At 37.9% G+C, this 14,253-nt stretch overlaps 1 protein-coding gene across 7 annotated transcripts in view; it reads right to left on the reverse strand.

Annotated features, from left to right (window-relative positions):
- Positions 1-251: 251 nt before the first annotated feature.
- xirp2b (xin actin binding repeat containing 2b) overlaps positions 252-14,253 on the reverse strand; it is a 130,854-nt gene continuing 116,852 nt past the window's right edge. For all 7 annotated transcript variants that reach the window (XM_069935322.1, XM_069935320.1, XM_069935325.1 and 4 more), the window contains 2 exons: positions 743-876; positions 252-339 (listed from right to left, as the gene is read on the reverse strand). In XM_069935322.1, the coding sequence (XP_069791423.1) occupies positions 782-876 (95 nt within the window). In that variant the 3' untranslated portion in view covers positions 252-339; positions 743-781. The remainder of the gene's footprint in view (positions 340-742; positions 877-14,253) is intronic.

Consider the following 14,253-nt stretch of genomic DNA (forward strand, 5'->3'; position numbering starts at 1 on the left):
CAGCTGATATTTAATTTATTTCTTTCGGCGGCTGATTTTATCTGATCAGGGAAACTTCTTATTTCTTCCTCCATGTTTCTGCTCAGCTGTTCATTATTTCCTTCAACTTTGCTGCTAATGGTTTTCAGATTTCTTTGCTTCTCCATTGTGGTTGAATCACTGATTGTTTTATTGCCTGAATTTTTATTAGCAGAAAAGTTGCTTTGACTGTTACTTATCCGGCCTCCTTTGTAAGGTGTGTGTCCAAAACCTTCATCATAGTTTCCTTTGGATTTGAAAAGCTGCTTAAAATGAGGTTTGCAGTACATCAGTCCATGGAGAGATGCATAATTTCCAAGACTGGTGTGAGAAAAGAAAACAGTTTAACAATTTTATTTGCAATTTTACGGTTCCATCATTCCCTCATCTGATCACATGCGCGATACAAGACTTGTGTATTTGCTTCATGCACGAGGTTCAAGATTCAAGAATTGTGCTTCTTTACATTTACTCAAGTTTCAGTTGATTAATGCAAACTAAGCCTTTTATTTATGAAAATGAAAGAAGTTATCGGACTATTTTCATGCATTTTGGCCTTTTAAACAATAAATTGTTAAATATTAATCTGATTCTATCAACAAATATTATACAATGTATATTTTGAATGATCTAATGAAGAAATTTTATGTTTAACTTGTGCAAGTCAAAAATATGAATCAATAAATGTTTAAAAAATTCTGGAAACTCTCGATAAGAATCCTACCTTAATTTATTGTTACAGTGATGGCAGCGGAAACAGGACTTATGAAAGATTTGCTTGTCTGCAGTCAGACATTCCATGGGATATACTATCTTGCGGCAAACTGTGCAGGTCTCCTTGGCAAGAACCTGTATTTTCTAAGGCAAAAATAATGTTAGAATACTGCTTACTTTTAGTTTTAATACTGTATTAAATTTTAGGCAGATTAGGTTAGAACCCCAATAAAATCAAATTCATAACATATTTTTCCAGTGAAAAGATGAAAATAGTGAAATATGGATTTTCCTTAATTGTCTGAAATACTTGATATTAAGTGATATTAATAGTGAAATACTTGATATTAAATATTATCATTATATTAAAATTATATCAAATTGCATTGGCACAGAATATGAACTTGAACATTAACATGCTTACCAATGTGAAATTATCTGTTACTTTGAAATCACTGAGTAACTTCTCTGAGTTTTAAATAAAATGTATACTTTCAGTATCGAGACAATTAAATCTGAACAGAATTTGTTGTTTAGCATCTCTGTATCAAAGCATAATCATGACTGAGAATTGTAGCATTGCAATTAAAAGTAAGACTTGTGAATATAAAAGTTTGTTTCTAAGCCCACGTGCAGAGAATAAAGAAGTGTTGAGCTCTTGAAGTGGATTTTGGCCGTCGTCATAAGACATCATATCTGCTAGCCATGAGGACTTGTGTAAGCCTCTTAAACCTGTCACTCCTTGGTGCAAATCCTCAAACTGAATGTGCAAACTAGGTTCCTTGTGCAAACACACAACATTTGGAGGAGTAACAAGCCAAGCCGTAATTTAAACCACGGAAATCTAAATATGCTTCTGCATGCATCGAGGTAGGGTGCAGCTCAGTTGAATTTCACTGCGGATGTGACAGTGGAAGCTTTGGAATGTTGGTACTGGTATTTTCCCATCATCCATTCATTTGTTCTAGTTCTGAATAGATAGTCAGACTTTTGGATTTTGTAAATGCCATCAACAAAACAAATTTCCATAGTAAATGAATTTAAAGCAGAAAAAGGTTATATCTAGTGCTAAAGATGTCAGCTATTTTAAATCTAGCATCGAGGGATATCCAAAGCACTTTAAAGCCAATTAAGTAATTTGAAAGTGTATTGGGATAAGATGTGACAGCCAATACATGTTGAATGTTGGAATCCTTATGCATGGACGGAAAATATTTAACCCATTGACTCCACATTGGCTCTTTATAGATGAATCTATTTAGTACAATTCTTTTTCTTTCCTCATATTCCTGTAAACCTACAAATTATTTCCCCTCAAATCCTTGCAGTTTTCTTTCAAGCAAACCAGGATTGATTTTGTTTCCCCACCTCTAAGGCGGAAGCGTTCTTTGAGATCATTACCATTTCTCCCCATGCCTCTCATATGGTTTTTTCCGAGCAAGGTGATGCACACCTCATGTGAAGCTTTGCATAATGCAAGATCAGAATGGGATTTCAAGCATATATTTGATTTTCCATCTAACACATTTTCAAAGTTATCACTGATACCTCCACTGAGTAAAATAAATTTCTTCTAATTTGTTCTCATTTTGGGCTGTTAATTTTATATTAATGCCCCTGGCACTAATAATTCAGTTGAATAACTTTCCCAGTATTTTGTTGCTCATTTTTATCAATATTTTATTATATCCTCTCTTAACTATGTATAAAATGACCTTGCTCTTTTCTTTCAGGTCTAACTCATTGCATTCTCATTCACTTTTATTGGTCATTTTTTGTCTTTTTTATAACATCTCCCCAATAGGGAAAGCAACAACCTTCGACTGCAGCATTGAGTTAACAACAATATTTTGTTGTCATTCAAAATAAGGTATTAATGTCCAATGTTTAACATCTGCGGCCCTATTGTTTGTCAGAATAAGTAAGCGGACTACACATGTATGCCAATAAAGAGACTACTCAAATACTGCTATCTTTAATGAAACAAGCCTCCACACATAAAATATGTCAAACGTACAGACACGACCAATTTTGTAGCATGTGGGCAGGGACATCATTATCTGATGAGCTACACAATAAATGAACACTGGCACTTTAAAATTTGAATTGATGAAACCATTGGAAGATAATTAAGTCTAGAAGATGGCCTTGACAAAGTCTTACTACAAAGTCTGGTGACTTAGATATTTAGCATCCAGTAGAACAACTATCTCACATCAACCATGCCAAGACCATCTCACATTGAAGCAACTAAGAAATTTTCGTATGTTCAAATCCATACTTTGCAAACACAACGCATCAGAAGCTTTCAACATAAGACCATATACTTTTAGACATATAGTTGGGCTGATGCACGAATCTTAATTCCCATGCTGATCTCCGGGTTTCCTTTTGTACTTTTCCTCTCTTAAACTGGATGAAATGTGGAAGGTTTCAGCCTAGCCCATTTTAACAGTTTGACTGCAGAACTATGGAACATTAAAGTATCCTTTCTAATCTGCCTAATTCCACCAGTGAAGATCATCTGAGCCTTTGAGGGAAAAACGCGACCAAGAGTGAAAATCCAACTAAGCGAACTACCCCTAAAACAAAGGAAGGTTCTTGTTCTACTGTATGCAAAATATCCTTGCTTCAGCACTTGGTAGCAGAGTCAAGGACAAGGGCACAACATCACGATTGAGGGGCTCCCATTTAAAACAGAGATGCAGAGGAATTTCACTAGCCAGGGAATGGTGAAACTCTGGAATTTGCTGACCCGGGTGGCTGTGGAGCCCAAGTCACTGGATGTATTTAAAGCAGAGATTGATAATTATCTGAATAGTCAGAATATTAAAGGTCACAGGGAGAAGGCAGAGGAGTGGGGCTGAGTGGGAGAATAGATCAGCTCATGATAGAATGGCACAGCGAACTCAATGTGCCAATTGGCCTACCTCTGGTCCTATATCTTATGGACTTTGCAGGAAGATCCCTCAGAGCAATCTCCCAGACACAAATATCTTCAACAGTTTCATCAGTAGGATTCCCCATCATGTTTTAAAATGCCCATGTTCATAAATGATCATAGAATTCAATTCTACCCAAGCTTCTCAGATAATGAAGTCCTTGCTCACATCCTACAAATTGAGACCAGAAATCAGGCCAGCAAAAGCAAGTTAAAATTTGTGCCACACGAACACTGTTCAAGAAGAACTACTTTACGTGGGTTTAACACTTAACTGACTTTATTTTTCTTGAGTTGCTTCAACCGACTTCTAGCCACAACACCTGCGATTCCCATCATATACCACTTCTGGTTTCACCCCAACTGCATGCTGGGAAATGTAGTTCTTATTTACACATATAATAACACATCTTTCCCCTTTACGAAACACAAACACAATACTAACAGAAGTATCTAAACTCCATTGCCTATCTCTTTTCACTCCACAGGTTTCAATCAGTCTCTGAGGTGGTTTAATAGTCCTTTTTGGTCTGCTATATGTTTCCGCCAGTGAAATGCCTGCTGCTTGGTCTATAGATAAGGCATATTCTGCATGAAGTTGTGGTCTGGCTTATGTCTTAGTTCATTCTTGGCCAGGACATCACCTCTCAAGCTCTATGTTTACATTTTTCCTCACCAAGATGTCCTTCGTGTATCTTCTGGAGCATTTCCTTGCGTAGCAACATTGGAATCACAAACCTGTTCCTTTTGAAGACGATACATTTCACAACCGACCATCCATCTCTGCATGCTCAGTAATCCCGAATACCCATTGGACAGTCATTCTTAGCTGCTGGCCATCCTTTCTCTATTGCATCTTTGAGCTCTTCCATTGTTTCATCTGTCTCTGTTGCTTTCCTGACCTGCTCTGTTGTATCCTGGGATACTGGAAGTGAGGTGATAATCATGTCAACAGAGGCCTGTATCTCTGCATCAACCTCTTGGTTGCTCTTTTCTTTCTTGTCAACTGGTTGAGACAGTGCATCAGCTGCAAATGTGTATTTTCCTGGTTTGTAGATCATTTTCACATTGTATTACTGCATCCTTATCAACATGCACTGTACCCTCATGAGACAGTCATTCAGTGCTTTAGACATAATTGAGATCAGTGGTTTATGGTCTGTCTCCACTACAAGAACTTGTCCATAAAAGTATTGATGGAACCTTTCGCATGCATAAGTGCTGGCAAGAAGCTCTTTCTCTATCTGTGCATAGTTGGCATCTGCACTTGTTAAAGCCCTTGATACATAGGCCACAGGTAGTACTACTCCAAGGCCATGTTGGGATGCATCAGCCAAAATACTGGTGCGTCTATTCACATCATAAAATTTTAGTACAGACTCTTCTGTTAGGACTTTTTTGAGGACTTGGAAGCACTCCTTTTTCTCATGCGACCAGATCCACTCATTTTTCTGCTCAAGGAGGGATCTAAATGGTGCTGATACAGTCGACAGACGATGGATGAAGGTAACCAGCTAAGTCACCATCTCCAAGAAATGTCTTACCTCCTCTTTGTTTTTCGGCCTCGCAAATTCTCAATGGCTGATGTCTTTCTTGGATCAGGCTTCACTCCCTGTTCAGAAATGACATCTCCTATGAAGGTCAGTGTCTTTATGCCAAACTCATATTTATCTTGATTTAATTTCAAATTGACATTCCCTGTCATGTCAAGCACTAGCCTGAGTCGTGCATCACGTTCATCCTTGGTGGACCCCCATACAATGATGTCATTCATCGTGGTCTCAACTCCAGGTATACTTTCAAAGATCGTGTGGATGGTTTTATGGTAGACTTCTGATGTGGACAAGATCCCATATGGCAGCCAGAGAAACCGGTATCTCTCTTGTGGAGTATTGAAAGTGCATAGTCTCGAACTTGCCTCATCAAACTTCATCTGCCAAAACCCCGATGATGTGTCGAGCTCGCTAAACCACTTAGCACCTGAAAACTGGGACATGATTTCCTTTCATGTCACCAATTTAAAATGCTCCCTCTTGATGGCTTTATTGAGGTCCCTTGTGTCTAGACATGTACACAATGCTCCATTTTTCTTTTGCATGATAACCCAATCTGTAGATTCTTCAATTTTCTGGATGACTTTAATCCATTCCATATATGCTGGTCTCTAAGTGGAAATGGAACTTTCCTGAATGCATGGACAACAGGAGCCACTGTCTCATTTATGTGGATCTTGTGTATACCTGGTAAATATCCAAGCCCCTCAAAGACATCTGCGTACTCTACCATGAGTGTTGTATGCTTATCTTCGGACTGTGAAGCCACTATGAGAACTCTTTTCACTAGTTTGAGCTCTTCACATGAACTCAGACCTAATATTGGCTGTAACCTCCTTTCGACAATCAGTAGCTGCGTTGCCTGTCACTTTTAATTTCACAGAGTAAATCTTGCTCTTCACGTTAAGGGTCCATAGGTAACAGGTTCACCTGGGCTCCTGAGTCAATCTTAAATGGAATTACTGTCTCAGTCACAGTCACTGAAATGATCCATTCTGTTTTGTCAGTGAATCCACGAAAAATTCCTCCACTTCTTTGTCCACTGTGTATACCTTTCTCTTGCTATCCCCTGCTTTGCAACACTTTGCAAAATTTATATTTTTATAGCAGGACTTTCCATAGGCAGGACGCATCTCAACTCAAGAAACTCAAGAAAAATAATGTCAGTCTACCTCCACACCTGCTGCATTACCTCTTTGTTGTTGCTTTGGGAAATTCCTCATGCTCTCTTACCTGTTTTCATTGCATGCACTGCTGTGTCTATCCTGTGCAGCTTTTTAACTGTTGTGTCCATCTTGTGCAGCTCCTTAGCTCGTGTGGTCTCTGCTGACCTAAAAATATTCACAGCCTTTTCAAGTGTCAAATCTTTTTCACACAACAGTCTTTCTCTAAGTCCATTATCTGGAATTCCGCAAACTATTCTGTCTTTAATGAGTGAATTTTTCAAATCTCCAAATTCACAGGACTTAGTGTGTGAAGCTTAGCTAAGTATTGGTCAAAGCTTATACCTTGTTTCTGGTCACAGGAGAAGGACTTGAATTTCTCAAACATGACCTTTTTACTTGGAACAAAATACTCCTCAAATTTTGTCATCAGAGTGTTCAATGTGAAAGCTATCTCATCGATTTGAAAACTGTTATGGATGTCCAAGGCATCTTCGCCCATCTCGTGCAGAAACATAGACACTTTCCGTTTTCCATCAGTCTCTCCCATTCCGTCAGCTTCTAAATAAATGTTGAGTCGTTGTTTGAAGCTACAGTAGATTGACGGTAAACTGTATCGGTGTGGGACACCATATTATGCTTGTTTCTCAAGAAGAACGACTTTACATGGGTTTAACACTTGATCGACTTTATTTTCCTTGAGCTGGTTCAACTGACTTCCAGCAACAACGCCTGTGACTCCCATCATATAGCTCTTCCGATTTCGGCTCAACCGCACGTATTGCATGCTGACCCTAACCCTAACCCTAACCCTAACCCTAAAATTTTTTTACGAAGTGGATAGATTTTCCTTTATTAAAAAACATACAGCGTGCCCATCGAAGAAAGAGGCAAATCCAGCAGCAAGAACAGATGAGCAACCTTCTATTTGTTCACCCTGCAATGAAGTTCTTATTTACAAGCATAATAACACAAATGCAAGGAATATTCTCAACAATATGAAAACAAGAAGCATCTCCTCTAATGTCCAGTAGGTTTCCATTCTTTAAATGCCTCCACCTCTAATTATTCTCAAATTTACTATTCATCAAAAATGTAATGATAGGAATCACACCCATACTGTGTAATGATGAGAAAAGATCAAAAACCCTCATATTATGTGACACTTCCTAACTCGCAAAACCTTTGCCATCAGAAACAGGACAGAGACTAGAAATGCCCATTCTGGATGAATGCTGCGACCACAACATTCACAATATTCAATAAATCCAAAACAGTTGTTTTATTGGAAGGCCAGGAAACATTATGCAGTTTCGATCACTCTACCAATGAGAAAACCATAGTTGCTTTGTGCAGTAGTTCAACAATGTTTCTCTGAAACCTAATTTCAAACTTGTGACCCATTTTCTAGAAGGTGCATGGAAATGTATCATCCCTGAGTTGCTCTCCAAGTCACAGACTTGATCATCACCTTCTTAAAGGTAATTACACGGGATAATGAAAATTTTGCTTCTTAATGACTTCTGGGTGTATTTTATAAATTTTGGGCCGCTGATCATGAAAATCGCCTTAAAGTTTTCCTATCACATATTGTTTTTTAGATGTGACCTATTTTTGTGATTTCCTGCCATATTATAAGACCGCAGAGCCCACCTTACTGTCAAAAGACAAAGAAGGAAAAACCCAACACCCAACCCCAACCAACCAATTTTCCCTTGCAACCGCTGCAACCGTGTCTGCCTGTCCCGCATCGGACTTGTCAGGCACAAACGAGCCTGCAGCTGACGTGGACATTACCCCTTCATAAATCTTCGTCCGCGAAGCCAAGCCAAAGAAAGATAAGCCTACTTCAAGCAGTCAAAACCATGAAGTGCAAACATGTCATTGAAAATTCATTTTCTCCATTTGCTCTTGGACATCTTCCCTGCTGATCTTGGTGCCGTTAGTGACGGACATGGTGTGAAGTTTCACCAGGACATTGTGACCATGGAAAAGTGGAATCAGGGCAACTGGAATCCATCAATACTGGACGACTATTGTTGGACACTGACACAAGGAGCATCAGGTACTTGAGTACAAACATAAATCACCAGCAAAGCATTTTTAGGTCAGTCGAATGAACGTGTCAGCGTCATTATGTGATTAAATATATTAAATTTAATAAAAATTGACTTAATGTTTCTCCCACTTCTCATGTGATACAGAAAATCTGGAATTATCTTTGTGTTCAGCTTGAAGTTATCTCTCATAATTCCCTTTTTTTTTCAGGAAGTAAACCTTTTGAAAAAAAAATTGTTGACCGGTGTCCTAGATGTACATGAAATTCTAATGTTGGTAACGATGCTCCATTGGGCAGTAAATAAATAAAATTTGAAGAAACATTGTTCATTAATCTCAGCCAGCCGTTGTGGCTTTCATTTCTAATACGATTGACTTATATCATTTACCTGTCTTTGTTTCTTGCACTTTATGTTGTTAACTAATATAGAATACAGCATTCTTAATCTTGTCAAGGTCCATGCATTTACATAACATTTTGGGGATGGATCACAGATTCCCACATGGAAAAAGAGGCTCTCCCTAATTTCAGACGTAGTGCTAATATATTAAGATTATCTTGATAGAGGGAGGGTATAGTTTTAGGTTTGGGATGGGGGGTTGGGTTTTTTTTTGGTAGATTTTTTAGTTTTTTTCTGTGACCATAATTAAAATTTGAAATATTGTTATATTTCAATTTCTGTTATCATGGTTGTTCCTTTTCTTTCATCAATAAAATATTCCAAAAAAAAGGATTATGTTATCCTATTCTGGATTTTCTACCAGTGTGTTTTTTTTTTACCTATGCAGATCACTTTAAATTTTAAACACCCTAAGCTTTCTAAATTCAGGTCAACACAAGCTATATATTCATATGAATATATTCTGATGAATATTATACTGGTATCCAAAAATATCCTGAGGTGTATGTAGTATTCAACATGACCAGATAACCAAGATTTGTGGATTTCTGCCAAAACTCAGATGTACAATATTTTCTGAGGAAAAAAAAAGATTGCTTCCCAATTTGATCTTCTGTTGGGTTTGTAAACTGTTTTGTCAAAAAAAAAATGTAATATCAGTTTTGGATAGAAAGAAGTTGCCTTTTGCTGTGCTGAACACGTTTGTATTAAATATTTAATGTTCCCAGCAAAAATTTGTGACATGAGGCAAACATCCTGCGAATGAAATAGTGTGGCATTTTCAATGCATTAAAATGGGACCTGTCTAGGGCTGCATGCAGAGCTTGTCGATACCAACTTCTGATAAGTATGATAATTCATGCAGTAAACTTTTCAAACACAAATGTGACAAAAATGTCTGACATGAAATTGAGGAGTGGATGCATTGTATTTTGTCCTGAGGATGTACCATGCAATTATCTGGCTGACTGAGTCCTGAACGTTGCATAGCCCCCCTTATCAATGTAAAATGTGGTGAATCAAGGGCCCAGTGATGCAGTATGGATCCCAGAGATGAAGGGAGTACCACCGAATCATCTTTACAATATTCTAACCATTGGACTCTGAGGTTGGGAATTGCCAAGTGCACAACATTGACAAAAATGCTGCTAATTCTTTAATTGTCATACTATTTCCAACTTTGCATGATGTGCTGCTAATTTTTATGGTCCTTAGAAGCTTTAGCAAATGTGCCACACCGTCCATTACATCATAGATGGTCAGTGCAGCTGTATTATCTGCAGAAGTGCTGAGGAAAATTTCTGAATGTGCATTATTTCACCATTGTAATCTATTCTGGGTCAATGTGTGTTACATGGAAATGGTGTCAATTTCTAGGCTGGCCTATCTGTGATTTTAAATGATACTCAGCCAGGAGGTACAGTGTACTCTGACTAGAATCCCAAAATTACAAATGAACATTTTGGCAAACTAATAGCTAATATCACTTAACGTGGAAAGAATGATGTTACATAACCTGAATGTAACAATGCATAAGGGAATACAATCTAAATAGGAAGCACTAAGGAGAAAATGATGAGCATACAAATTTAATTCTGCCAGTATAAATATCATTAAAAGGCAATCCTTGGTAGCTGAGAATGATCAACAAAAGATAATGGAAAGGTAGGGTTCAGCAAAAGAGAATTAGAGTATATCCAGAGGGGCAATAAGCACCTCATTACTGGGAGCGCTTAAAGGATTAGTGGAAATAACCGAAGCTCCCAACAATCCATACACTCACTTCATCCTGCACCCCTCATGGGGCAGAGTCCACCGATCCCACCTCTAAACTCAAAAAAGGCAAGGTAAAGGATATACTTGCTCTTATTAAAGGATACATGGAGTCATTTAAAGAATGGCAAACACAGGAATTTAAGGATTTAAGAAAAAGAATAAACAACACAGAAGAGAAAATAAATAAAATGGAGATGACCTTAACAGAAATGGGAAAGAAAATGGACAAGATGGAAGAGCGGGCAGTAGCAGCAGAAATGGAGGTAGAAGACTTAAAAAAGAAATTGGAGAAATCTAATAAAAAAACTAAAGAGACACAAGAACTACTAGCTCAAAAAATAGATACAATGGAAAACCATAACAGAAGAAATAACATAAAGATAGTGGGCCTTAAGGAAGATGAAGAAGGCAAGAATATGAGGGAGTTTATAAAAGAGTGGATCCCTAAGACCCTAGGATGTCCAGAACTACAGCAAGAAATGGAAATAGAAAGGGCACATAGAGTATTGGCCTCTAAACCACAACCACAACAAAAACCAAGATCTATTGTAGTAAAATTCCTAAGATATACTACAAGAGAAAAGGTACTGGAGAAGACAATGGAAAAAGTAAGAGAGGGCAACAAACCACTGGAGTATAAAGGGCAAAAAATCTTCATTTATCCAGATATAAGTTTTGAACTCCTAAAGAAGAGAAAAGAGTTCAATACAGCAAAGGCGATTTTAAGGAAGAAAGGGTATAAATTTATACTAAAGCATCCAGCGGTATTGAAAATATTTATTCCAGGACAACAAAACAGACTATTCTCGGATCCAGAAGAAGCACGAAAATTTGCAGAACAATTACAAAAATAGACTGAGGGAGGAAGACGGGTAATGAGAGTTAAAATGATCACAATTGATATGTATGCGGGTAAAGAGGTATAAGAGTGAATAGAGACAATGAGCATACATGAATGTATCTGTACTTAGAGGAAAATATAGATAGTATAGACAAGAATTAATAAGGGAAGGTAATGGAATAGAGAGAATAAGGAGGGAATTAAAAGAGTGACCTTTGTGACATATGAAAAGTGAAATCTTTTCTGGGGGAGGCGGGGTGGGGGGAAATAGCGGTCACTGCAAAATCAGTTGACGCTTGCGAGTGGATTCGCAAATCCAAATGGAGAGGGGAGATGTGGTTGTCCGACAAGGGATAAAGGACAACTCAGGAGGTGAAGGGGAGATTGGGGATAAATAAGATAGAAATAGGAGAATAAGGAAAATGTTGGATGTTGTAGGAATGTTGTCTTATAAAGAGTTGAAAATAAGAAAACAGAAATGGAAAAGGAGGAAAGGTAATGATGGAAAAATGGAAAGAGAAGATAAACAAAATATAAAAGGGCTACGCTGAACTATATGTCTTTAAATATTAATGGAATACATAACCAAATTAAAAGGAAGAAACTACTAAATTTAAATGAATAAATGTATTCCATTAGAAAAAATAACATATAGGTTAAGAAATAATATTGAAATATTCGAACAAGTATAGGAGCCTTACATTAAATACAATAGCGAAAACCTACCGGGGACAAACATTACCTAAGTTGATGGAAGGAGAAGGAAAGAAAAGAATGGACTCAGTAGAATTTCTGGTGTAACTTTGTTGAATGACAACATTGTCTGACTGGCTTAATGCAACCTAGATTGTATACCTAAAATGGATGAGAGGGGGGGGTGGGGGGGTGGCTTGGGAGGAGTGGGGGGGGGGGAGAAAAAGTCACTGTATATGTGTGAAAAAGAAATAGTGTATATCATGGCTAATGTGATTTATGGTGTGAAAAATAAAAAATTTTAAAAAAAAAAAATCACCTCTAAACTCACAAAACTGCATTCTCGATGTTAAAAAGAAGCAAGGATTGGTTGCCGCTGACAGTCTCGATGAAACATTAAGGGGAGGTAAAGGATCTATCAGGTTTCTTTCAAAATGCAAAATTTGGGCCAGTTTTATTAGTTGGATTGCTCGAAGGTACCTCATCCTTTCTTTGGTTCACTGTACTTGAGGCTGGAGATGCCACTGTATTCCATCCACATACATAGAACATTACAGCTCAGTACAGGCCCTACCAGAATATAGTAAACCCTTTGTACGTTATAACCCTCGATTTTTCTTTCATCCATGTGCCTGTCTAAGAGCCTCTTAAATTTCCCTAATGTTTTGGCCTCCACCACCACACTTGGCAAGGCATTCAAGCCATACACAACTGTGTAAAAAAAAAATTACTCCTGATGTCTCCCCTGAACTTCCCTCCCTTAACTTTGTACTTGTATCCTCTGGTGTTTGCTATTCCTGCCCTGGGAAACAGATGCTGGCTGTCCACCCTATCTATGCCTCTCATAATCTTGTAGCCCTCTATCAAGTCTCTTCTCATCCTTCTACACTCCAAAGAGAAAAGTCCCAGCTCTTCTAACTTTGCCTCATAAGACTTGTTTCCCAATCTGGGCAACATCCTGGTAACTCTCCATAGCTTCCACATCCTTCCTATAATGAGCTGACCAGAACTGAACACAATATTCTAAGTGTGGTCTTACCAGAGATTTGTAGTTACCACGTGGCCTCTTGACTCTGAAGGTGTGAAATATTAGACCACAGCCGCCAAAGACACAACCAATGGAGGTGGGTGCAGCAAAGAAGGCAAGTGAGCAGTTGTCTGACCTATTCTCAGTCAAAAGCTGGAGGGTGTCCTTCAGCCATCGACTGCAGAGAGGTGATTCATTTCAGCTGCTGATTTCCAACATACAGACACAGATTTCCAGAGCAAAACTTTATCCTGATGTCCTGCTTGAATTAGGCGATATTGTATTTGCAACTATGCTTTACATATTTGCTTTATATCAAGTGAGTCATGAAAAACAGGTATCACAGAATCTTGGAAGTTCCCTCACTTATCCAGTTTCCTCTTCAATCATTGATCATAAAGGAAATGGATGAACTACAAATTCTAACAATAGTGATATCCTCTTTAGAAGTGTTTGATGTTAATCCTGGATATCAGAAATGGAAAATTTTCATTCTAGGCATTAAGATCCCTCAAAGCTAAGGAGAGATTTTTTTAAATCCTTGAAATGTACACTCAATATTTGAGCTGGTTTAGCTAAAATCAAACCCAACAAAATATTCTTGCAAATAACTGCACAAATATGCTCCTAATGACCACAATGTGAACGTTATTTCAAAGGGACTCTTCGTTTATTCAGGAAGAAACAGTGAGGATACTTCTGCAATGGTTAAGGGGCATGCTTTTAAGATTCTCTTTCTTATCATCTGAGTCTGTATGGCCTCCTTGCTTTCTGCCATTCTGGTTTCCTCCAAGAATTATGTGTTATACCACTCTTCTAGCACTGACCTTCTTTCTGATCATAATCAATAGCTACACTCTCAGCTACTTTACATCCCTGTAACTGTTCCCCTTTAACCTCCATGCTGCTTTCAAAAATTGTCCTGAAATATCTTCTCCAATTATACTTCAGGTCCTCATTATTTTCTTCCTTGTTCAGCCTGAACTTATTTTACACTACGCTGAAAGCATTTGTTCTGAGATGGTTACATAAATGTAAGTTCACTGAAATTGCCACTCAGATATCTAA

This window comes from Narcine bancroftii, chromosome 4 (genome assembly GCF_036971445.1).
Source record: "Narcine bancroftii isolate sNarBan1 chromosome 4, sNarBan1.hap1, whole genome shotgun sequence".
NCBI classification, from domain to species: Eukaryota; Metazoa; Chordata; class Chondrichthyes; order Torpediniformes; family Narcinidae; genus Narcine; species Narcine bancroftii.